At 38.6% G+C, this 24,775-nt stretch overlaps 1 protein-coding gene across 1 annotated transcript in view; it reads right to left on the reverse strand.

Moving 5' to 3' along the window:
• Positions 1–24,775, reverse strand: part of LOC131435167 (E3 ubiquitin-protein ligase goliath-like) — a 191,492-nt gene that overhangs the window by 64,445 nt on the left and 102,272 nt on the right. Inside the window, exon 2 of the mRNA XM_058602777.1 lies at positions 22,646–24,128. Coding sequence (XP_058458760.1) covers positions 22,646–23,189 — 544 coding nt within the window. The 5' untranslated portion in view covers positions 23,190–24,128. The remainder of the gene's footprint in view (positions 1–22,645; positions 24,129–24,775) is intronic.

Consider the following 24,775-nt stretch of genomic DNA (forward strand, 5'->3'; position numbering starts at 1 on the left):
CTTCTTAAAACAGTGGAACGCATAGTCGATCACTATATCAGAAATGTTAGTTTGGGCCTGCATCCGCTACATGGAATGCAACATGCTTACCAGCGTGGAAAGTCCACTACAACCCTGTTACATGATGTTGTGTACAACATTGAAAAAGCTTTCTCACAAAAGCAATCTTGCTTGGGAGTTTTCCTAGATATTGAAGGTGCCTTTAATAACGTGTCTTTCAATTCAATTCTGGAAGCAGCCCGTGGTCATGGCATACCTTCAAGTATCACAAATTGGATACACGCAATGCTTAGCAATCGACTTCTTTGTTCATCGCTTCGGCAAGCAGAGATTAGAAAGCTAAGTGTCTGTGGGTGTCCTCAAGGTGGTGTACTATCCCCACTTTTATGGAACCTTGTCGCTGATGGTTTGTTAAGGAAACTTAATAACCTTGGATTTCCGACTTATGGTTTTGCCGACGATTATCATATATTGATGACCGGTATAAGCATTAACACTCTCTTTGATTTAATGCAGCAAGCCCTGCGATCTGTTGAACAATGGTGTTGTCAGGTTGGATTATCTGTAAATCCGGGCAAAACATCAATGGTGCTTTTCACTCATCGTAGGATAATCACAGGAGCTCGTCCGTTGCAGTTCTTTGGTTCAGAGGTCACTGTGGTCGAACAAGTTAAATACGTCGGGGTTATTCTTGACTCAAAACTGAATTGGTCTGCTCACATTGACTTCAGAATTAAAAGAGCTTGCATGGCTTTCGGCCAATGTAGACGAGCTTTTGGAAAATCATGGGGACTCAAACCCAGATATATTCATTGGATCTACACAACTATTGTTAGACCAATTTTAGCATATGGATGTCTTGTATGGTGGCAGAAAGGAGAAGTCGCGACAGTTCAGTCAAAGCTAAATCATCTCCAAAGGATGGTCCTAATGGCGATGACAGGAGCATTCACGACAACTCCTACTGCTGCTCTAGAGGCGCTACTGTGCATTAAACCACTACATGTGTTCCTAAAACAAGAAGCATTATCTTGTGCATATCGTCTTAAGGTTACAGGGCTTTGGAACAGTAACCCATTAGATTATGCTACCAGCCACACTCGCTTGTGGTCTCAAATGGTTACGTGGGATGAGTATTTACTCGCTCCTAGTGACCTAACTCTCACATGCAGTTTTCCTTTCAAAACATTCAATGTGAGCTATCCTTTTCGTGAGGAATGGTTGTCTGGTTGTCTGGAACGACAACTTGATGAACACATAGTTTGTTATACGGACGGTTCTCTGTTGAATGGTCGTGCTGGTGCTGGTGTCTACTGTCGTGAAATGAGGCTGGAGCAGTCTCATGCACTTGGTAGATACTGTACTGTGTTTCAAGCAGAAATCTACGCGATTCTGTGTGGAGTACAATCGGCACTTCAGCAGAGGATCTGTGGTAAGCGAATTTATTTTTGTTCCGACAGTCAGGCAGCCTTAAAAGCACTCAGTTCGAATGACTCACGGTCGAATCTAGTGATCGCATGTCGAACTCAAATTGAAGACCTCAGCATTTCAAATGCTGTTTACTTCTTATGGGTACCCGGCCATTCTGGTATTACTGGAAATGAATGGGCTGATGAGTTGGCTAGAGCTGGTGCAACGAATGATTTCGTTGGTCCTGAACCAGCTTTACCACTTTCAACTAGTTGGATAAAGCACAAGATTCGTTCTTGGGCTGTATCCAAACATGCCAGCTACTGGCGCAGCTTGCAAACTTGCGCTCAGACAAAAGCATTTCTACCAGATTTAAATCTGAAAATGTCAAAGTGTCTACTGCATTTCTCCAAGCATCATTGCAGTATTCTGGTCAGAGCTCTGACTGGACATTGCAAACTCAATTATCACATGGCTACTATTCAACGTGCTAAGTATTATTCGTGTGATTTGTGTGAATGCGATTATGGTACTTCATATCATCTGATATGTAACTGTCCCGCATTGACGCAGCTACGTATCCGGGTTTTTGGTTCTCCATACATGGTTGAGTCTGTGTATGCGGAGCTAAAATTGAAGGATATTCTCTCGTTTCTTACCCAATGTGGTAAGGAGCTATAATCAGAAGGGTTCATCGTTCTTCCTGGAGTGAATGAATCCCTTCTGTATTTACCTTAAATAGGGTTTAGCAGATTGTTTGGCATCTTTTAGGGGGTGCCGAATTTACTTCTGCTCGTACATACTGCGAATCGTTCTGCATTCTTCCGGGAGTGCAGAATGGTGTCGCTTTTGTAAGATCTTCAAATCCTCTCGGGGGTTGGAGGTTTTATTAACAGCGGACTGTTCGGGACCTCGTAGAGGTTCAGAATTTACTTCTGCTTCCACTAAATGTGATCCTCAGCAGATTGTTCGGCATCCCTTAGGGGTGCAGAATTTACTTCTGCTTTTATGTGTTTTTGTGTCGTCAATTTTTCCCATCCTCCTAGTCCAACCCTTACCATTTCCTTTCAATCCTTCCCTCTTATATATCGGGAAAATGATGCTAAAAACAAATTGATGGCAAGGCACAAATCTCCAAATATCAAGGGGAACGTGCCATTTGAGCCAATTTGTTCTGATTCCTGATTCAGCTCAACGAAATGAGTAAATTTTTGTGTGTGACAAATAGTGTCACTCACTTTTCTCGGAGATGGCTTTATTTATTAGCTCTTAAGGCTACAGAGTTTCATTTAGAATCGACTACCGGTTCCGCAATTACAGAGTGATATGCACCAGCAATGTGAAAATAATGTAATGCTCTTTTCTTGGAAATGGCTAAGCCGATTTTCACAAACTTAGATTCAAAGGAAAGGTCTTAAGAAGCCATAAGAATATTCCAATTTTTATTCGGATCAATTTTTTAAATTCCACTATTTTTTATTTGTTTTAAATACGACTTACTTTACTATGGGGTGCCTTTTCAAAATTTACCCTCTGAGAGAGTGATAAGTTTTTGATTGTGAATATCTCTTGTTGTATCTAACGAATCAACAGAATTTTTGCTACATGCCATCGGAAATATGATCACAATTTTATGATAAAATATCCAGTTGTGTGACATAATCTTAAATAATTCAAAATTAAACTTTTGTTTGGTATAAACGAGTATCAAAGAGGATAACTCATAAGGCGCGTTTGCCTTTCTCGTATTTTTAAAGTTCATAGCTCAGTGATCTGTGAAAGGATTTATATAGTCTAACTACCAATAGAATCGAAATTTTTCAACTTAAGCGTGTATAGAAAAAGCATTGAAGTATTTCAATAGTACACTATTGAAAAACTTGTCTCATTTGACCCATGTCAACACCAGCCAATCAGAACGCGTTCTGTGGAAGAGAACAAAATATCTGCTGCTGTACAACAAATCGTTCGAGAAAATGTTCCGAACAGTGTTTAATATCGTAGTGAGTTCCACAGTCCTTCTGAAAGGCAGGAATGAATCCCGTACAGCATCCGGATAGTTTCTTTCAATGAAATGCAAATCCGAAATGAAATAATCGAAACTAAAATTCTATATGTTATGCTCTATTTCTATAGCCGTTATGACCGCCCGTTAGTGAAAAAGCTACAAACGAAATCAGGTAAAAACAAACCTCTCAACAAAAATTGGATCAGATTGGATTCTATCGCCACTGCGAGCAGATCTATTTTGTGTCGTTTGCAAAGCTAGTTTCGCTTCCGACAAGAGCGATTACGTCACAGGTGCCAGTCATTTGCATTGGTGAAAAAGCAACGGTGGAGAGCATTACACAAAATCAGCCGTTCTAATGGCTCTAAAAATTTTCTAAAGAACTATTAGGATTTGTTGTTCGCAAATCGAAGGGAAATATCCTCAGTTTAGTGCAAATCTAGAACAGTTTGGTTAGATTTGAGCACTTTTCGCTGTGTGAAATTCACAGTAATCAAGATCAAGTGAAACCTTTTTTGTTTTTGCGAAAAATGTGGAAAAGGAAAATGCTTGCATAATTCATACAATTGATCAACTAATTGATATTCGGAAGTGTTAAGGAACATGTCAGTTGTTTTCGTATTCACGACATCCAGTTATGTCTCTGACATTACCCACCCGCCTTTTTGAGTTTCTGCTGTAATATATAGGAAAAAATGATTTATATGAGAAAGGTATCATTACATCACTAGGTTGATTAATACCGGTTTTTTTTTTGTATCAAATTTTCTGTATTCTATTATTATTACTTAGATATACTACTATTCAGCTGTTCTATTGTTCTGCAATTATTGTATTAGCTTTTATGATTATCTATAGTAGAGTGCCAATATTTTGGGATCCACACTAATCTCGTAGAACGATAGTAATTCTATTATTCTGTTATTCTGTTATTCTGTTATTTTGTTATTTTGTTATTCTGTTATTCTGTTATTCTGTTATTCTGTTATTCTGTTATTCTGTTATTCTGTTATTCTGTTATTCTGTTATTCTGTTATTCTGTTATTCTGTTATTCTGTTATTCTGTTATTCTGTTATTCTGTTATTCTGTTATTCTGTTATTCTGTTATTCTGTTATTCTGTTATTCTGTTATTCTGTTATTCTGTTATTCTGTTATTCTGTTATTCTGTTATTCTGTTATTCTGTTATTCTGTTATTCTGTTATTCTGTTATTCTGTTATTCTGTTATTCTGTTATTCTGTTATTCTGTTATTCTGTTATTCTGTTATTCTGTTATTCTGTTATTCTGTTATTCTGTTATTCTGTTATTCTGTTATTCTGTTATTCTGTTATTCTGTTATTCTGTTATTCTGTTATTCTGTTATTCTGTTATTCTGTTATTCTGTTATTCTGTTATTCTGTTATTCTGTTATTCTGTTATTCTGTTATTCTGTTATTCTGTTATTCTGTTATTAATCAAAACGTAAGACATGATAATCAGTGAAAAAAACAATAGGAAAACTTTTTCGGATCTCTATTATGTTCCAATTATTGATCCAAAATCAGCAATCTAATCACCGTACAATCAAACAAGCCAATTCATAAGCTGTGGAATCATATTTTCCATTAACTTTCTTTTCTGCCGTAGAACCAAATGAAAATTCACACTGCGCTGAATGGGAAACAATTAACACACTAACTACGCACCGGTCATCGCTCGACTCTCAACTTTTTTTTGATTTCTGGTTCACGCATTTTTCACATATCTGCACCGATACCGTGAAGCGGGCTACGCGGGGTGTCAATAAATGTCGAAGAGAGAAAGAAAATAAACGTGACCTCGAATCAACGCCGCCAATCTTGCACATATCTTGAGAGAGTGCCGGTAACCCTCTGAAAAAATGAGCGGCACTATTGCGGTCATTATCAATCTCAATCGTGCAATTAGGTGAATTGATGCTTTTTTGCACTCTCGTCTGATGAAGAAACCAACGATTTGCTGCATCGGATTTCAAAGCCGATCGTGATAGTAAATGCCAGTGGAATTATTTGCAAATTGACGAGTGCAGCCAAACATAGTTTTGAAATTTTCCATAAAACAATTTGTTTGGTCAGTCTTAGTGAAAGGCGCACAATTATTGATTGTTTTCCCGATCCAGGGGTGTATGCTTATGCTTTCGTTTTGCATGAGTATATTAATGATTTCAATCGTTTTTCTCGAAACATCACTTTTATATTTGGTTTAAATTACGGACATACTACAGTTAGTCGACAAAAAATCATCATCACCACTCAGCTGACAAAATTAACATGGGAACATTGGAGTTGCGTCAAAAACAGTAACAAATCAGTGTTAATTATTCGAATTATCACGTTTCGTTACAGTTCCTTTATCAAGTACAAAATTAGCACTTCCAGCCAAGGGTTTTAATCAGTGATGTCACGATTTTATCAGCCTTGGTCGAATTATGAGTTGAACATGGACAAATTTTTTTTATTATTCTATTCGAATGTATAATAGACTCAAGGAAAAAGTGTTCGTTCGTTCGTGTATGATGGAAACATTCAAATATGCTTCCGATGATCGATTATTATTATTTGTCTTGACTTTAGTGCTGATTATAATTTATTGAGAACCAAAACAAGCTGCGAAATTGGCTGCCATTCTACCTTAGGTTATTCGACTGAGTGATTGTCAAGAACCGTCAGCGGGAATTCCGAAAATAACACGAGACACCGATCTTTCTTCGCATTGAGAAAATCCTACTGCTCTAATCCAAGTTAATCCTGTTTGATACTGAGTTAATCATTTTGAGAATACAATTAAACATATTTTTAAATAAAATAAACCATCAGCAATATAAAGCTATAAAATTGATGACGCTCGAATACCTGATAATATACATCTCCAGTGACACGTAACTCGTTCAGAACAGGTGAAATTATTTCGTTTTGAATCGACGATAAATGAATAAAAGTGCCTATTCGGATAGTCATTTCATCATTGCGTTGTGCTACAACAAATGTTCACATGAGAGCTCGTGTTTTTTTTTGTTGACATCGTGACCGCCGAAGACATGTGTCGAATTTGTCGATTACAAAGCCATTAAGTCCCTTATCACCTAGCGGAAATCGAATAATAGGACCGTTTTCCACTTGGGTTTGCTCAATTTGAATGGGACCGGTTTGATATTCTGTCATTTTGCCACCTGTTCAAAATTCTCCTGTTTCTCAAACAGTGGCGTCTCGTGGCAAAATTTACGGGTGGTGCACTGATTATGTGGTATGATATCAGATATAACAGTTCGTAGTAAGTGAAAACTAAAGATTGAGGAATGGATATTCGCTATTTCAATATAATGAAATAACGATACACTTTTGGATGGGATTTTTTTCATTAAACTAGTTGCGTATCATGATACAGTATAATAATTCGGTCCTCTGCACGTCGAACAAATCTCTCAATAACTTCATCAATAACACCGCTTAGAAGTTGCAACTGAGACATCAATTTGTTTTCAACTGCCATAAGCATAAACCTCTCGTGAAGGTGATCATACAAATTCTCGCAGAGCCAAACGTGACAGAGAGAACAACAAATCTTAGAGCTGAGCTGAGTAATTCGTTCTCTTCTTGAATCTATGCAGTAACTCATGTGCACGAAAAAGACACCAATACAAGAGATATTTGAAATTTTAAGTTGAAGTAAATTTGTACATATTGTACTTTGGACAAAGTCGCTTATTGGTTTCTATTGGGAACATTCAACCTGCTTTTATCGAATAAATAGAGAATCTGAAAAAATAATGCAGTCAATTCCTTGACTTTGACCGGTTGTGCAGTGCACGAGATGCACATGAGGACGAGACGCCACTGGTTATGGACTGGAACCGGAATCCTCCAAACCTCCATCAATAGCCAAGCATTAGAGTTAGTACTGGAGCACCGGTTTCATTATTGATCAGGAATTGATCAGGTTGCAAAATGTTCTTTTGAAGTAACATGCAGCATTCTTCATTTCAAAATAAATCGTACTTTCATTATGTTGATATTACTCTGATTTGTTCAATTATCCAATTGGACTCACTTTTAGTAGTGAATTTGACTATGAATGACAGTTTCATACAGGTGATCCAAAAATTTAACTCGTCAAGATAGAGTAAAACTATAAATGGTCCTAGTTCATTTCCTTGAGGGATTCCAGAAGTAACAGTGAGTGGTAGGGTAACATAGTTCGTAACCTGCTAGATATGATTGGAACCAATTCAAAAATGAACCTGGAATGGCTACTTAGCTCCGCAACCGCTATGCGATGATTAAGCTATAACATCCTGAGCTAATAATTTTATAAATAAGTGTGTGCCGTGTTCTAACACATGGCGTAACATGATTTTTTTCAGTAATTTACCTTTCTAAATATGCGTTGGAATGCTATTGACATACAACTTCAGAATCAGTATGCGTCACTCAGTTGAAGCGTAAACAACAATACAACAACATTACTTCAATATAAAGAAAACAGCCCTCGAAAGTCATTGTATTTCGATTTGGAAGACGAAGTAGCGAGACGGAGCGCCACCAAAATGTAAAGATGAAGAATTGGAGGAATTACTCGAGCAAGACCCGTCGCAAACGCAAGAATAAGCAATGGGAATGATACGAAAGGTAGGCAATTGGATGCCGTATGAATTGAAGGACGTCGAATGCTGCTTCTTTATATGCCAACAACGGCTCCAACGGCACAAAAGAAATAATAGTTTTCTTCATCGAATTGGTGATGGTGATGAAAAGTCCATTACGATAATCCAAAATATCTGACAACGTATGGATACACCAGTCATCATCATCATCATCATCGACGGCCGTTCTGAATATTTATGGCCTAAAGTTTATGCTCTGTATATGTCGTAGTTACACATCTGTATCTGGGTATGGTGAGCTATGAGCTGCTGCATTCGAGTGAAAAGAGCACCGGAGAGATTTATCGACGACAATTGATGCGTTTGAACCGAGCATTGCAAAAAAAACGACCACAATACACGGATAGATACGACTGAGTAATTTGGCAACACGACAATGTTCGCTCAACCGATACACTGAAGAAGAATATACAAAGCATTCCGGAATGCGTATATGTATTATAACGTAGGTAATACTTCTGTGAAAGTTTAGTGACTGTTGTGAAGGTGTAGTGAGGTTAAATTAATATAGTAGAGTCCAATGTTACAAAAAAAGTATACATTTTGGGGCCTCCGATAAACAATGCTTCATATCTCAACACCAATCCATTTTAAGAATTCAACCCAAGTAGCATGTTAAATTGCTGTCCTGTATATTTCTACTGATTGGGCAATTTATCAAGTTAGTTTATATCACTATTCTAGTAACTATCGTGTTATGGAAAAAGCGCAATTTTTCTGTGTTGTGCAACATACTTTCAAGTTCATCCGTTATTACGAACATTTATTCACAACGATTGTGCAATTGTGAAAACTACTGCATAATGTAAACAAGAAATATAATGACGTTTAAAAAACATAATTTCTAATAAATAAGTTTCACATTTGATTTTCAATACAACTTCTCTCAACACAAACATGGATCTTGTAAAATAATCTGCACATGAAAAATGATAATGCTACGTGTTGTAGAATTATTCTTTTGTGTTTTTGTAAATGAAAAATCGACAACGAACTGCATTTTTATGGTGAAACATGTATTCGTACGCCCGAAATTTTCTAGTGCCTTAGAATTATCGTGTTTTGTTGATTGTACACAAATTTCTGTGAAAATAACAGTCTATTATTTTTAATGAGAATCTTCGGAATGGTGTTTAAAATACGTGTATTCAAACGTTCTTCAAAATTCTCAGACGATTTTGATCAAACTAATGTGTAATTAAACCTGAAAAATCTCGAAATGAATTTTTCTTGAATATTTTCCAATATGGTATCGGTTGTAACAATGACTTGAATAGAAAATAGTTCACCCAACGTAATGACATATATTATCTAAATAACAGGAAACATTAACATGTTAATATTTCGGAAAGAAATTCTCTACGTTTTGTTTTTTATCAGATTTAATCTTCTAGTTGAATTAAACAACAATACAGTATAGTCATTTATCTTAGAGGGGCCGACTTTTGTGATACGCACTGTAGGTATTATTTTGGCAAGTCCGTGTGCTGGAGTTGCAAAAACAAGTTGCACAAGCGGTAATATATAACTATGGGAGTAACTATGTTGAAATTAACTTTTCGTTCAATATCTTTGAAAAGTGATGTCAGGTCTGCTTATTTTTTTCGCGAGAAGAAAACCGAATACAAATTATCTGATTGAATTTTGGTTTTCATTGCGTATATAACGCTGTATTCCTGAAACTTTTATGATAATAATCTCATGTCTGCAAGTTTTGCGTTCAATTCAAACATCTTGCACAACTTTTTTGCAAGTTTTGAATTTCATATCAATGTTTTGTTAAAACTGAAGAAAACTGCGCACACTGATCTAAAAATTTATGAGGCAGCCAAAACAATGCGGACTCTGCAGAAATATATTTTTTACAGCAAGGTTATCAAGTCGGCTTAGCATTTTTTGCCTTGCGGAGAGCATCAATCATTTCACTAATTTTTCTTCCACAAGAGATTTATAGCAATTTTGACGTATATTGTGTCCGGTACAATTATGACAGCCGTTTGGAAAGTTTTTGATAAGTTGGACAATTGTCATAGTTACTCCCGTTTTACATGACGATGTGAAATTTTTTGTAAAGCTTCTAGTGAAACATTAACAAGTTGGTGATTTACTGCACAATTGTTTTAGATGTACTTAAAGTTGTTCTACAGTGATTTTTTCGGTAGTATTGTGAAACTTAACAGTGATAAGTTGCACAACCAATTTTAATATATATTTCTAAACATATCTAACATAAATAACATTTCTAAATCAATTGTAAAACATCTTGAAAGTTCAATAAGTTACATTTGCTACTTAGGAAGTGTACGGCATGTTTTCTTGTAATAATATGGTCCACAATTTCTCCGAAGAAATAAAATCTCTATCACCCAATGTAGGTAAATTATAACTTTAATCTCACTACTAGGTGGATTAATGATAAATTTGATTACATAAAAGAAAAAGGGACGATTTCAATCGAAAATTCTTCTGAAGGCATTTAGGCTCCCAAATCAACTTTAGAAGCGCAAAGAGAAAACGTTTTGCAGTAATTGGGACCACTGTGCACTGGAATTGGGTGAAAAGTCGACTGCACAAAAATATCGATATCTACTTTAAAAATGAACCGATAGCTATTACCGTGCGGAATCTAAAAACAAATTCTGTTCTAAAGATCAATTGTTACAGATATTGTTAAAAAACTGAAAATTTTGATATCAAATTTCGTATAACTCAAAAAGTCAAACATTCGATCTCAAAAACATACAATAGCGTTCAGGCTGACGAGGAGACCTTTCATTTGCGACTAGTTTGATCAAAATCGGTCCAGTCATCTCTGAGATTTCGACCTGTTTGTAAAAAAAACACACATACTGAATCGATTGGACTAAGACACTCGGCCCTCAGAAAATTTTTCTAAAGTATGACCTAATTTTCTACCTATTTTTTATATTTATAAAAAAAAGCAAATATAAAAAAGGTGAAAAAACATCAATTACAACATTTTTACACAAGTTATCTCTATCTTTTCACTTAGATTCAAATGAAAGGTCTTATGATCCCATACAAAATTTCTGAATTTAATTGGGATCCGACTCCCGGTTCCGGGATTACAGGGTGATATGTTCCAAAAATGTTAAAATAATGTCACACACTTTACCCAGAGATGGCAGAACCGTTTTTTACAAACTTAGATTCAAATGAACGGTCGTATTATCTCATACAAAGTTCCTGAATTTCGTTTTTGGATCAAATGACGGAGAGGTTAAACGTTAGTTGCTAAGCCATTTCTGAACACCTACTTGTCATGGGAGATTCAGAAAGGTGGAAAATGAGTTCCTCGTGATCTTAATGACAGACGGTGAAAAACGTTGAGCGATTTTCGCTTTCAAAGGCATTATTGCAGCACAACAACCCCCCCGCACATACAGCGAAAGCGATCAAGAACATCATTTTTGAGCTAGGATTCGCAACCCCATCCGCCATACTCCCTAGACTTGATGTCTCACGCACTTGCTGAGCAGCACTTCACTAGTTATGAAGATATCGTAAAACGACTTTACAACTGGATTACTTCAAAAGATTAAAGTTCTTCCGACGTGATATTCGTAAGTTGGAGGAAATATGAACAAAATGCCTAGCGTTCAAAGACAACTACTTTGTATTGTGTAACTTAAATCTATCAGGTGTACAACTTTGCTTCCGCCGTTTTCCGACAGGTGGCTGTACCGGCTAAGTCTGGTTAAAATACAAAGATGATAATGCCTTTAAAGTGAGTGTGTACAGTGCCTAACGAATTGCCATCGCCGTTTCAGTGACAGTTGTTCTTGTTTTCGTATTATTCACGCTCGAAAATGTCTGTTTATGTGCTCAATTCTCGCCATTTGCGGGAAGTTTTACTTTTCTGTTACAATTCGAAAAACATGCAACTGAAGCACATCGAATGCTCTCAGAAACTTACGGTGATGTTGCTCTGAGTAAAAAAACGTGTCGGGAGTGGTTTCAACGTTTTAGAAATGGTGATTTCGATGTCGAAGACAAACATGATGGTGGAAGAGAAAAAACCTTCAAAGATGAATAACAATTTACTACGAGCTCTTAAAACCGGGTGAAACCATCACAGGAGATCGCTACCGAACGCAACTGATGCGCCTTAGTCGCGCGCTAAAAGAAAAGCGGCCACAGTATCAAGAGCGACATGGTAAAATCATCCTCCAACACGACAATGCAAAAGTGGTCAAAAAGTACTCGGAAACGCTGAAATGGGAAGTCTTGCCCCACCCGCCGTATTCCCCAGATGTCGCCCCTTCTGACTTCCACCTATTCCGTTCGATGGCACACGGCCTGGCAGATCAACATTTTCAAACCTTCGAAGAGTTGTAAAAATGGATTGCTTCATGGATAGCGTCAAAAAAGGACTCCTTTTTTCGAGCCGGGATCCGAAAATTCCCGGAAAGATGGGAGAAAGTTGTCGATGGCGACAGACAATACTTTGAATAATACATCTGTAAGCACTTTTTCGCAATAAAGCTTTGAATTTTGGGAAAAAAACGGCGGAAGCAAACTTGTAAACCTAATATTACTTACAATCAACATGTATTTTCAATCAAGAAACCCCTCAAAATGACCTGATACACCTGGTACTGCATGAATATGTTTACCATTTATTCATTTTACCATTTTATTATTTTTTTCGCAGCTGTAAATCGCTTGCCGAATCAAAAATTTTCTAGCAAAGTCAGCAGCAAAAACGAACTTATTCTGATGGGTACATATCTTGGCTGCCGTTCCGAGTATGATTGTCCCACGAATATAAGAAAATCCCAGACAAATAACGGCGGTTACAGCTATGACAAATTAAACCATTTACCGTAGATAGTATTCTGGGTACCTCAAGATAAGTTCTCTATTGTATTCTGCGAAATCATTTATTGGTTTTGTTCAAGTGTCCAGTTTGAAACGGAAACATTTGGGAAGGCCATCTAACATTTCCATTCTATTAGCTTCTATCTGTCATAACCGTTTTAAATCTTCATGAATTGTAATAAAATGTTTTACTACTGAAATAGAAGAGCAAATCAGACAATTAACTTTTAAGATACGACAAGAACCGACCATTAGGAGCACCGTTTTGAATTATCCCAGTGGCCAACTGTCGCTCTGGTTGGAAATTGAACTCAGATAAGCTGACGTGACTCTCAACCCGCCGCTTTGTATGTGAAATATAAAGTCATACATGAATGGTTGTAGCAATTTTAGCTTAATAATTGAACGAACCGCTTGTCATAGGCTATCGTCTATGACCTATTCTCCATTCTTGTAAAAAAGGAGGTTCAGAGGTCAGATTTATTGGATCGCTAATACCAGACTATTGTGAACCAAGTTCAGTTTATTCGAGTTCAAACGAATAAGTACCAACTATGCTCTAATTTCCTTATATCTAGTGTTAAAAAATACCATTGTTCAAATCGAATCAAACATTTCCTATCGAAAACAACCGAATTTATGACAGAAAAAATATATTGACTCTTCTCGTAACAACAAATCAAGCCGCTATCCTACCAACCATTGATGAATCATAAACCAATCCCATCGAAACTTGAAACTCTTTTGATCAATTACTATCGGAAAGTCTACCAACAAGTGCAAAAAAAAACATTGTTGTTTAAACAATCCGACTTACTAACCCAGCCAGCCTCGTTAGAAAACGGTCGACGTGCTGGTAAATCAATCAGAGCGAAGTCAGCATGACGCAGCGCCGGAGAGCGGAAAGGTGATTGATGCTTCAAAAAACCGGTGCTCCACTCGTTTGTCTCGTTCAAAAATCGAACGATCGTGACCGTAAGATAAATTAATAGTGGACAGCGACAACCGAAGTGTCCATTTAGCACCAGCACTCGACGATCGGATCGAATTTGGAAGCGGAATAGGAACCGCGTTTTGGCACAAATCAAAACGGTATGACATTTGAACAAAGCTAGCTTCTGTTCTTTACGTGACTAATAAAACGTGCACCGATTGGATTGTTCACGTTAATTCTGATGCGAGCCTGGCAGGTAGACAGGCAGGCAGGCAGGCAGGCAGGCAGGCAGACGAAGAAACAGAGTGAAACCATCAACAATCGCTCAAGCAACGGTGTAAATTGCGTACCAAAGGTCTCGGCATGTGCACAAATCGGATACTTTTCGGGCGCCTAAACGCCCGAACATTTGCTTGCTACATTCGGTCAAAACATTGTCTCAGCTGCTAATTGGAACTGCTTTTCGAAAAAATGGGTTGTGACATGATTTGTGCGCTTTGTTGATTTTATCTCAATTATTTCAATACTCCTGTACTCCAATAGTAACAAAAGAAGTCCAACGACAAGTAGTCCGTACTTTGTCGGCTTCTTTAGAATCAAATTAGATTCGTCCTTTGTTGCGGTTCAAGGAAAAGAGTTAAATGTTTGATTTCAATCATAGGCCGAAATAAACAGTTAAAAATTGAAAATTTATTCCTGAATGTAATTAATAAGAGCAAAATTGGCAGCACTGCTTTCTATATTCAGTTCTTGTTCAGAATTTTCGATAAAACACAAGTTATTTGTTCCATGGGAGCCAATCCAGTAAAGAATAAGCAGGAATGGTGCCAATTCAGAATCGCATTTCTCCGATTTAGAAGAAACTTTGTACAAATTTTCAGTATGGAAAATCATTTTTGTCAAACAAAGTCCAATATATAAGTAACAGTAACACATGGATCAATAAGTCCCGAGACTAACAATGGAAACAACATTTTTTTTTTATTCATCAACATAATCACCTTTTAGGGTGATACAATGGTTCCAACGTTTATCCAATTTTTCAATACCATGTTTATAAAAAAAATTATCTATCGCTTCAAAATAAGCTTCAGTTTCAGTGATGACCTCCTCATTTGAGCCAAATCTTTTTCCCTGGAGCATTTTTTTAAGATCAGCTAAGAGCCAGTAGTCACTGGGGGCTAAATCTGGCGAGTATGGGGGTGGGGAAGCAGATCAAAGCCCAATTCGTTCAATTTCGCCATTGTTTTCATCGACTTGTGGCAGGGTGCATTGTCTCAATCGCGGCACCCACTTGGAAAAAACCTTTTTCATGCTCAATTTTTCATGAAGGATAGTAAATACACTTCCATATGATATCTGTGTCATCTCAGTAATCTCGCGGAGCTTCACTTTACGATCTTTCATTATAATTTTTGTCACTTCACTCACATTTTCCGGTGTAACGGCTTCCACAGGTCTACCCGAGCGTTCCGCGTCATGTGTGTCGGTACGACCACGTTTAAACTCGGCGAACCATCGACAAATCGTTGCTTTTGATGAACAAAAGTTCTGATAACATTTTTCAATCCATTGTTTGCTTGCACGGTGTTTTTACCCATTAAAAAACAATGTTTTATCAAAACACGAAACTCGGTTTTTTTCATTTTTTGAACAAACTACAAAACGACTTTACTCCAACCTTGATAACTCAGCTGTTTCTGGTCGGATCGACTTAAAATTCTGACCCGTTTCAAGCAAAGGTTAGTACTCTAGAAAGACGTGGTTACTGGTTTACTACGAGCGCCATCTCAGCTTTAGTCTCGGGACTTATTGATCCATGTGTTAGTAGTTTTGCAATCGTTGCGAAGAACAGTAGCGGCGTAAAATAATTCTGCGCACACGTCTCTCTTCGGATCTCTCTCATAGTCCCATCGGCAGAAAGCTGAGAATTATACAGCATGCAATTATACCGGGCTTTCAGGAGTGTGGCGCAAAAACTGCATTTGAAGGAAATCTTCCGTGCATGATGAGAAAAATATTCCAAAGACTAAACACGTACAAAGCTCATAAGGCACTGAATCGGACAATACGCTGAGAATATCACGAGCACGGAAGCTCTATACACAAATGCTGGCAAACCCGCATTGTCTCATTAGGGATGATGAGACGTACGTGACGAAAGACTTCCGGCATCACAAGTTTGATTTCCCAGAAGACATTGGAAAGGTGAAAATGTCAAAGTGTGCCAAAAAATACATGATTTGGCAATCAATTTGGTCATGTGGAAAACGGAGCACTCCATTTGTGACAACTGGTACGATCAATAGGCACGTATGCATTTGAGATGATCGGGTATGCCCGGGTAAACCCGAACCCGACCCGTGCCCGAAAAAATCGGCACCCAAACACTACAAACATATCGGGTTTCGGGTACAAATACTTGAAACCCGACCATCTCTACAAAGGGATGCCTCCAAAAGTGTCTACTTACACTTTTAATGACCCTAAACTTTTCTGGCTGGATTTGGCTACGTTGCTGAATTGCTCGCCAGATTTTTTGGAGTGGTACCAGACTAATGAAGTCAACATCGTGCCGATGGACTTTAATCCCTCGAATGCACCGGAACTACGGCCAATCAAGTAGTACTGAACCATCATGAAGAAGGTCATGAGGCGGGGGAACATCTCAAGCGGAGAAAAATATGAAGGTAAAAACGGATTCCCAGGCAAAACAACGTTGTACAAGACGTTATGAATAGTTTTAAAGACTGTCCCAGAAAGTATGGACGCAACCAAAAACCGCTGCCATTTCGCAATGGTTCAGAATCTGTCAATTTTTATAGCTGCGTCCTGTTGTTTACACTCTTCTCTAACCACTTGTGCAGTTGTTTATTCGTTTTCATTAGTATGTTTCGAAATGTGCGGACTTTCAGCAGAACCACGTCGAAAAATTATGTACAAATGGTGCACAGAACGCGGACTGTCACTGAGAAAGATAGCAAAAATGGAAGGAGTAAGTGAAAAAGCCGTGCAAAATGCAATCAGTAAGTTCGGTGAGGATAACACCTTTGAGGATAAACCGAAAACGGGTCGAAAAAAAGGTCCTGCTAACCCTCAGTTGGAAAACGTATACTGAAGGCGTTCGAGCAAAAGAAGGAGGTTTCAGTTCGGGATGTGGCCAAAAAAGTGGGCACTTCGAAGTCAAATGTTCTTCGTGCTAAAGAACGTTTGAATCTTCGAACCTATGAGAAGCAGAAACAACCAAAACGTAGTCCGAAACAAAAAGCATCGATCAGGCCGAGGGTTCGGAAGCTGTACAATACGACTCTTGCTGGAAATTTGAACTGCATAATCATGGACGACGAAACCTACGTAAAACTCGATTACAAATCCTTGCCGGGACCACAACATTATACGGTGCGAGAAGGGCAAGTGTTAAACCAGTCCGAATGAAGTCGAAAAATTTGGTAAGAAAACTTTGGTCTGGTAAGCAATTTGTAGCTGCGGTAAGACTTCGAAACCCTTCATCACCACTGCTTCAATGAACAGCGAAATATACATCAATGAATGTTTACAAAAAAGACTTCTACCCATGATTCGAAGCCACAAGAATCCTGTTGTCTTCTGGCCAGATCTTGCATCTTGCCACTACTCGAAATCAACGGTAGAATGGTATACTACCAAAAATGTCACTTTCGTCCCGAAAGACATGAATCCACCAAATTGCCCACAACTTCGACCAATTGAGGAATTTTGGGCATTAACGAAGGCACATCTTAGGAAACATGTCTCGGCAGCCGAAACCATTCAACAGTTCGAAAAAGATTGGAAAAAAGTGTCAAAACTTGTCGCCAAGAAGTCTGTACGGATTTTAATGAGGAACGTTCGCAAAAAGGTGCGCCAGCTAGTCTACAATGGCTAAGTAGTAAATGTTGAGAATAATATTCTGTTGTTTTAGTGTGATATTATCAGTATATTGAATAAAATTTGAATATCTAACATTTGTGAATTATTTACAGCGAAATCAAAGTGCGTCCATACTTTCTGGGACAGTCTTTAAGAGAAAGGTTTGTGTATTTGGATATGCTATTCAAATTGAATAAAGTGTTCATGGGAGAAGTTGAATATTATCTTTGATTTGAATCATCGAAAGTTTGGAGCTGATCAACTGACTAAAATTGACTCTATTGAACCACATATTTTTACCACTTGTTAAAAAGGCATGTAATTATCTTGAAAACGGTTACTTCTGTGAGATATCTGTCTCCAAGACAACCGTTGAACTGAAATCAAAATAGTGAAAATGAATGTCGAAAAAAAATGAAGTGTGGTCCCATTCATGATTAAATTATAGACCATGATTAAATTATAGACCAAACTGAACAAGTTTGCAAATGACACAAGACACGATTCACGCGTAATCTGTCAAAAACAGTGAATGTTAATCTTGGGACCTGAATTCTGTGCAAGTGAATTCATTTAATTTCTCAAACTGTTTCTCCGCTCAGTCATAGAAGAACTGACTTTAATTAATCAGATCTTCATTTTGGAACTGAATTACAAGTTAGAATTCTTAAAGCTGATTCTCGACCAGAGTTTTGAAACTAAACTTCGGACTCAGACCAGCAAAAAACTGTAGAACTAGATTTAGGAACTAAATTTTAGAATCAAATTCTGGAACTGAATTCGGAACTTCGTTTCGTGTCTGAACTAGAGTTTTAATTTCAGAATTCCGGTGAAGAATTCAGGTTCAGATTGCAGACCCAGAATAAAGGTCCACAATTTAATTTTAGTTTAACATCCAGAATCCAATTCCGGGATTCAGTTCCAGAGTTCAGATACAGTTCCTAGAGTTCTGAAATCTGAATTCTTCAAGCTGATTCTCGATCAAAGTTTTGAAACTAAACTTCGGACTCAGACCAGCAAAGAAAAAACTGTAGTTTAGTTCCATAATTTTAGAACAGGAACTAAATTGTGGTTCCGGTTTGCAGAACTAGATTCTAAAATTTTAGAATCGAATTCTGGAATTGAATTTAGGATCAGAATATTGGAAATGAATTCAAACCTTCGGTTCGTGTCTGAACTAGAGTTTTAAAGCTTGCTTCAGATAGAATTGGAACAAAGACAATTGCCTGTATTTCAGTTATTTATTATTGAATTCAAGATCCTTTTTGATATAAATGTAGCGTTTTCTTCAAACTTTTAAGAAAAAAATACGGATAAAATTATTTGTCACGATTTCGAAATATTCCTGTAACACGGCTCATTAGGCGGCGCACACCTTCTTCGTCCATCGTTTTAGCTAACTTATTCCACCAGGTCGTTATCTGATTGATGTCTTTAACAACCTTTCCCTTTGCCTTGAGTCTCCTCTTCATTATTGCCCAGTATTTCTCAATAGGGCGGAACTAGGGGCAGTTGGGTGGGTTAAGGTTTTTCGGAACAAACTGGACCCCTTTCTCTGCATACCATTCTTGAACGACTTTGCTGTAAAGACAGCTTGCCAAATCTGGCCAAAACATTACGGGATGGTCGTAGGATCGAATGTACGGCAAAATTCGTTTTTGGAGACACTCTTTTTGGTATAGTTCCGATGTCATTGTCTTATTTGCAACGAAAACTTTCGTTTTTTTGCCACAGCTTCAAATGCCCTGCCAAATCATAAATTTTCTTGCAAATTTGTCGGCAAAAACCAATTTAAATTTGGTTGGAACATTCTCTCGAACCGTTGCCAAGTAAAATTTTTAACGTGGGATTTTCCCGAAGTCAGCCTTGACATAGGTTTCATCGTCCATCAGAAGACACCCGTCGAACTTGGTCAGCACCTGGTCATATAGTTTCCGAGCACGAATTTTGTTTTATGGTCCGATTTGGCTGTTTGCTAGCTCGATACGACTTGTTTTCTTCCCGGAGTCGAGTTCTCCTCACGGTACTATGGGCAGCACCGAATTTTCTGGCCAAATCACGGTCCGACAGATTAGGATTCCTCTTAATCGTCTTAAAAATCTTACCACGCAGTTTCCGGTCGACAGTTCCACTCCGACGATTGACTTGAGGCTTCCGAATCGTCGTCAATGTTTCCTTATACCGTTTGATAACGCGCCATACGGTATTTCTGGCAATTTCAGCTAGCCTAGATGCAGACCACAATGGATTTTCCAAATAAATGTGCACAATTTTCTCCCTTCTTTCGGCTTCCATGTTGATTGTTTACAAAGTACAGTCGATTTGCGGAATGTCAAAAATCATACGTGAAGCTGACAAAATCCTCGACACGTGGGCGCCAAATCCGTCCACCAGGAGCGCTACAATATGAGCAAAAGTTTGTTCCAATTCTAAATGAAGCAAGCTTCAGTCTCAAAATTCCGGTGAAGAACTCAGGTTCAGATTGCAGACCCAGAATAAAGGTTCCACAGTTCAGGAATCTGAATTCTTAAAGCTGGTTCTCGACGAGAATCTTAAAACTAAAATTCGGACTCAGACCAGAAAAAAACTGTAGTTTAGTTCCAGAGTTTTAGAACAGGAACTAAATTGTGGTTCCGGATTGCAGAACTAGATTTAGAAACTAAATTTTAGAATCGAGTTCTGGAACTGAATTTAGGATCAGAATTTCGTGTCTGAACTAGAGTTTTAGTTTCAGAATTCTGGTGAAGAATTCAGGTTCAGATTGCAGATCCAGAATAAAGATCCACAATTTAGTTTTAGTTTAACAATTATGTTCCAGAATCCAGTTCCTGGACTCATTTCTAGAGATCAGAAACAGCTCCGGGAATTTTGGAAATGAATTTCGATTCTCAATCCTAAAGCAGAATCGAACTAAATTTTGGATCTGGATTCGAGAAATGAATTCGGAAATTAGAAGTGAATTCTAGAGTTGGAATCTTGAATTGAATTCGAGATCCTGATTTTTAACCTGGTCCGACCGAGACCTTTGATGCCTAAAATTATTAGAACATTTTAGTTTGAATTATTTGTGATTATTTCGTAGTACTGAATTACTAAGCAAATTTCCGACGGTATGAAAAAATGATGTAGTTATAAGATTTCAGTGGCGTCCCGTCCTCATGTGAACCTCGTGCTCTGCACAACCAATCAAATTGAAGGAATCAACTGTATCTCGACCCGATTCAAGTATTTTTTAAGTTTTCAATATGAAATACGTTAATGTGCGATTTTGTCCACTGCGAATCTTTTCATATTGTATCACGTGGCGCTCTGAACTCAAGCACTCTGCCATGTGCAATAAAAAATGTGTGTAATTACACTCATCTCATAAGGAGTGTATCGAAAATAAGCTATCCACAAATTTTTCTTTCAAATTATGATAAAAAACGATATTTTATTCAAACTAAAAATTGATCCTTTAATGTACGAGGGATTCCGGTAGTGTAAACAATTGTTGACTTCAAACCACAGGAGCATATTGCTTGCCATACCTGTACCTTTCGACCGAATTTCTCCACTCGAATCGACCTGTCCGCATCGCTCATATCCTCCCCAATGACTACAGTAAAGTATTGTGGACCTGGAAGGGTTTTTGAGTTCTCCTTTACATAAGTCTCATCGTCTATCAAAACGCATGCATCCGGCCACTGCAAAAGACGCGAATACAATTTCCGGGCCCTTGGTGCTGCTCTCTTTTTCTGTTTTACACTTTGTTTCGAGATTTTCTGCTTCCCGTAGGTCTTCAGGTAATTTCGCCTCTTGATGCGCTGGATCATTTCAACACTCATTCCTGCTTTTGTTGGCCAACTCACGTATTGACATTGATTTGTTCTTCATGATTAGAGATACCACTTTCTGGTTCAGTTTCAGGTTGGAAGAACCGGGTTTTTTGCCTCTTCCTGGTAGCTCATCCAAAGAATAGTGTTCCCCAAACTTATTCATAATGGTTTTAACACTGGCATGATGATTTCCAAACCGCTCCGCCAATTTTCGCATAGTAACACCCTTCTCACTTAGCCATGTGTCCAGAACATTAATTTTCACTTCCTTTTCAATACGCGACATTTTGAAAACGCAGAGTTTCAACCGCACAAACAAGTAAACAAACGAAAGCTGACAGCCAAACGCACACCATGCTGTGATCTGAGCAAAAAAAAAACTATCACAAATACATGCGTACAACACAAATGTATGTGGATAGCTTATTTTCGATACACTCCTTATACATAAAACTTAAAAATTTCACGTATCTCTTGTCGCTGTGTTAGTGTTATTTCTGTGCACATGATCTTCGGCACAGATTCAAGAAAAGAGTAAATTATTCAACTCAGCTCTGAGATTTGTTGTTCTCCCTGTCACGTTTGGTTCTGTGAGAACTTGTATGCACACCTTCAGGACAGGCTTCAATGCCTGATGCTTATGGCAGTTGAAACCAAATTGCTGTCTCAGTTGCAACGTCGAAGCGGTTTTATTGATGAAGTTATTGACATATTTGCTCGGCGTGCTGAGTGCCGAATCGTTCTGTTGTATCACTGCAAGATTTATCTTCGATCCAAAATTTATCACTTTCCGCATGATAAATTTGGAAAAGGTGCCCTTGGAAAAGTAAGATATTCATGTCGAAACTGGTAAATAGATGCGGTTTTGTTACTTAACAATAATCTTTCAGTTACTTGTTTTTGTCTTTCCCGTTTTGGAAATTCCCTAAAAGATAAACTGAACTCACGCAAAACTGTTTGACTATGATTGTCGCAAAAAAAAGTGCTGTACTGGTCAGCGATTTCAATTTATCCTGTTATCATTTGGATACCACCAAACATTCGACCCGATACCATGGTACTTACGTTCTTTATCGTTAATCTTCATCTTATCCAGCCGCGGATCGTCCTTATCGTTGTAGATGATAACACCGGTCGCCCCGTGAGTGTAGGCGTGCTTCACCTTCTCCTCGAAGTTGCAGTTGCCGCGCTTGATCAGTGCAATCCACTGGACCCCTAGCGGTGGCAACGGTTCCCCCTTGGTGCCGTTCCAGTCCTTGGCGCATCCGGTGTGGTCATCCACATTATCCGACTTAGTAACGTGAACAAGCAGACCGGTACGGTTCAGGATGCGCCCTTCGCCGTACTTGCCCACCAGATCACCCTCGGTGTTGTCCACCCCGTTGTGGTCCGTGTAGCTGTAGTTCAGAAAGGCCAGCGTGTAACTATCGAATGCCATCCGATCTTCTGCCGGCAGCGCGAAGGAAGACACTCCGTTAGAGAATTCCGTCGGTTGGGAAAAGGAAGTCAGATCGTGGTGACTTGGGGAAGAGTTGGCTGCCACGAGGGAGGCACCGACCAGCAGCGATATGAAGTTGTTCATATTCACCTGATGGCTCAGAGCAGACATTTTGAGACAAGATTCGGAGGATTCGTTCACCAGAAACTACACTACAAATTCACTTCTAAAGCACTACTCCCTAGTACCTAGGCGACGTTAGGTTAGAACTCGTTTTTTTTCAACACGACAGAAACATGGTGTTCTAAGCTGAAACACACGAGCGACACTTGATAGCTTCTCGATAAGCTCTTCCCTTTGTTAAATCAAAACACATTTACATTCAATTGGCACTTTTGCAATCATCACTGGACAGTTTCGTCCCGTCGGGTTGCCAAGGGTCGCGATAACAGCCACTAGTCCGAAGCGTTGGCGTTGATAAGCGCTTCTGGCTCTGGCCGCTCTCGAATATTTACGATTTCGTTTTCCCGTTGCTCACACTGCCCCTGCTTGCTCCTTACCAGTACCTGGCGATTGCAGTAGCAAACGAAACACCCGACCACGATGTTCGGTGCTGATAAAAACAAACAGAATTCTTGAAACTGATTAATTAAAATCGATATCAGCAAACACCTATTTAAAAAGTCGCGCGAAACTTTTCACTTCTATCGTTCCGGAAAAAATTGTAATGTTTCCGAAATCAGACGCGGTCACACAATTTATCTCGTCAATTCCGCGACCAGTCGCTACGAAGCTCTGCGGAATTCTACGACCAAACTGCGTTCGATGGCAGCTGCCAATATACTGCCGTTAGCCGCCAGTATGCTTCAGTGCGCGATGTGTGACCTGCTGTTCTTCCGAGGGCACTTGGTTGGGTGGTGGTGGTCAGTTGCACGGTTGTTTACGGTTGCACGCCGCACGTTGCTGTGACACAAACCGACGGTCGATGAATGGGGCTTCCGAAACGAGTGACAGTTTCACCCGGCTCGCTTGGTGACGCGTGGCTCGTGGGTGATGTAACAACGAACGTCGGCTGTGATGCGTTACCGTGGAGAACACAAGGCGAGTGATCTGCGAGAAAGAAATTAAAACAGTAATGGAAAGAAAACATTAGAAATCGCAAGCATTGGCCGTGGTAAAAAACTAATTAATATTCGAACAGGAACACCAGTTTTATTACGATATTAAATCAATAATATTAAAAATGTTACGTTCTAAAATTAGCCAAAATTGTATTAAATCTGTGAATGCATTAAAGATGTGAGTAGAGTGTGAAACAAATATAACAAGTCGGTAAGAGCCTGATCGCGGGAGCTGTACAACAAGATGCTTACAAAGTTTAATTGCGTGGTACACTTCTAACTTTTTATAAGCAATGTCTTGGCATTACATTCCTTTTATGGAATTCGGCCTTTCTGTTTCAACAGACTTCGCAGCCGATTCTTAGCGTACAGAATCATTGCATGGCTAGTACTATGGATCCTACTGACACTAAGAATCCTTCCAGGTCGGGTCTCGAACATACGACAACTGACTTGTAAGACCAACTCTAACTTTTTATAAGCTTCCTGGAAAAAATAATTTACGAAAACTGGAATAGGAAAGGTGCTAGAAGAATCTCAATCACATTAAGCAGTCGAAATTTATAAAACCAAATCTCGTGAGATAGCGAACCATCTGTTGCGGTGTCACAAAGAGTGACACATACATCAACCAGG

This window comes from Malaya genurostris, chromosome 3 (assembly GCF_030247185.1).
Source record: "Malaya genurostris strain Urasoe2022 chromosome 3, Malgen_1.1, whole genome shotgun sequence".
Classification (NCBI taxonomy): domain Eukaryota; kingdom Metazoa; phylum Arthropoda; class Insecta; order Diptera; family Culicidae; genus Malaya; species Malaya genurostris.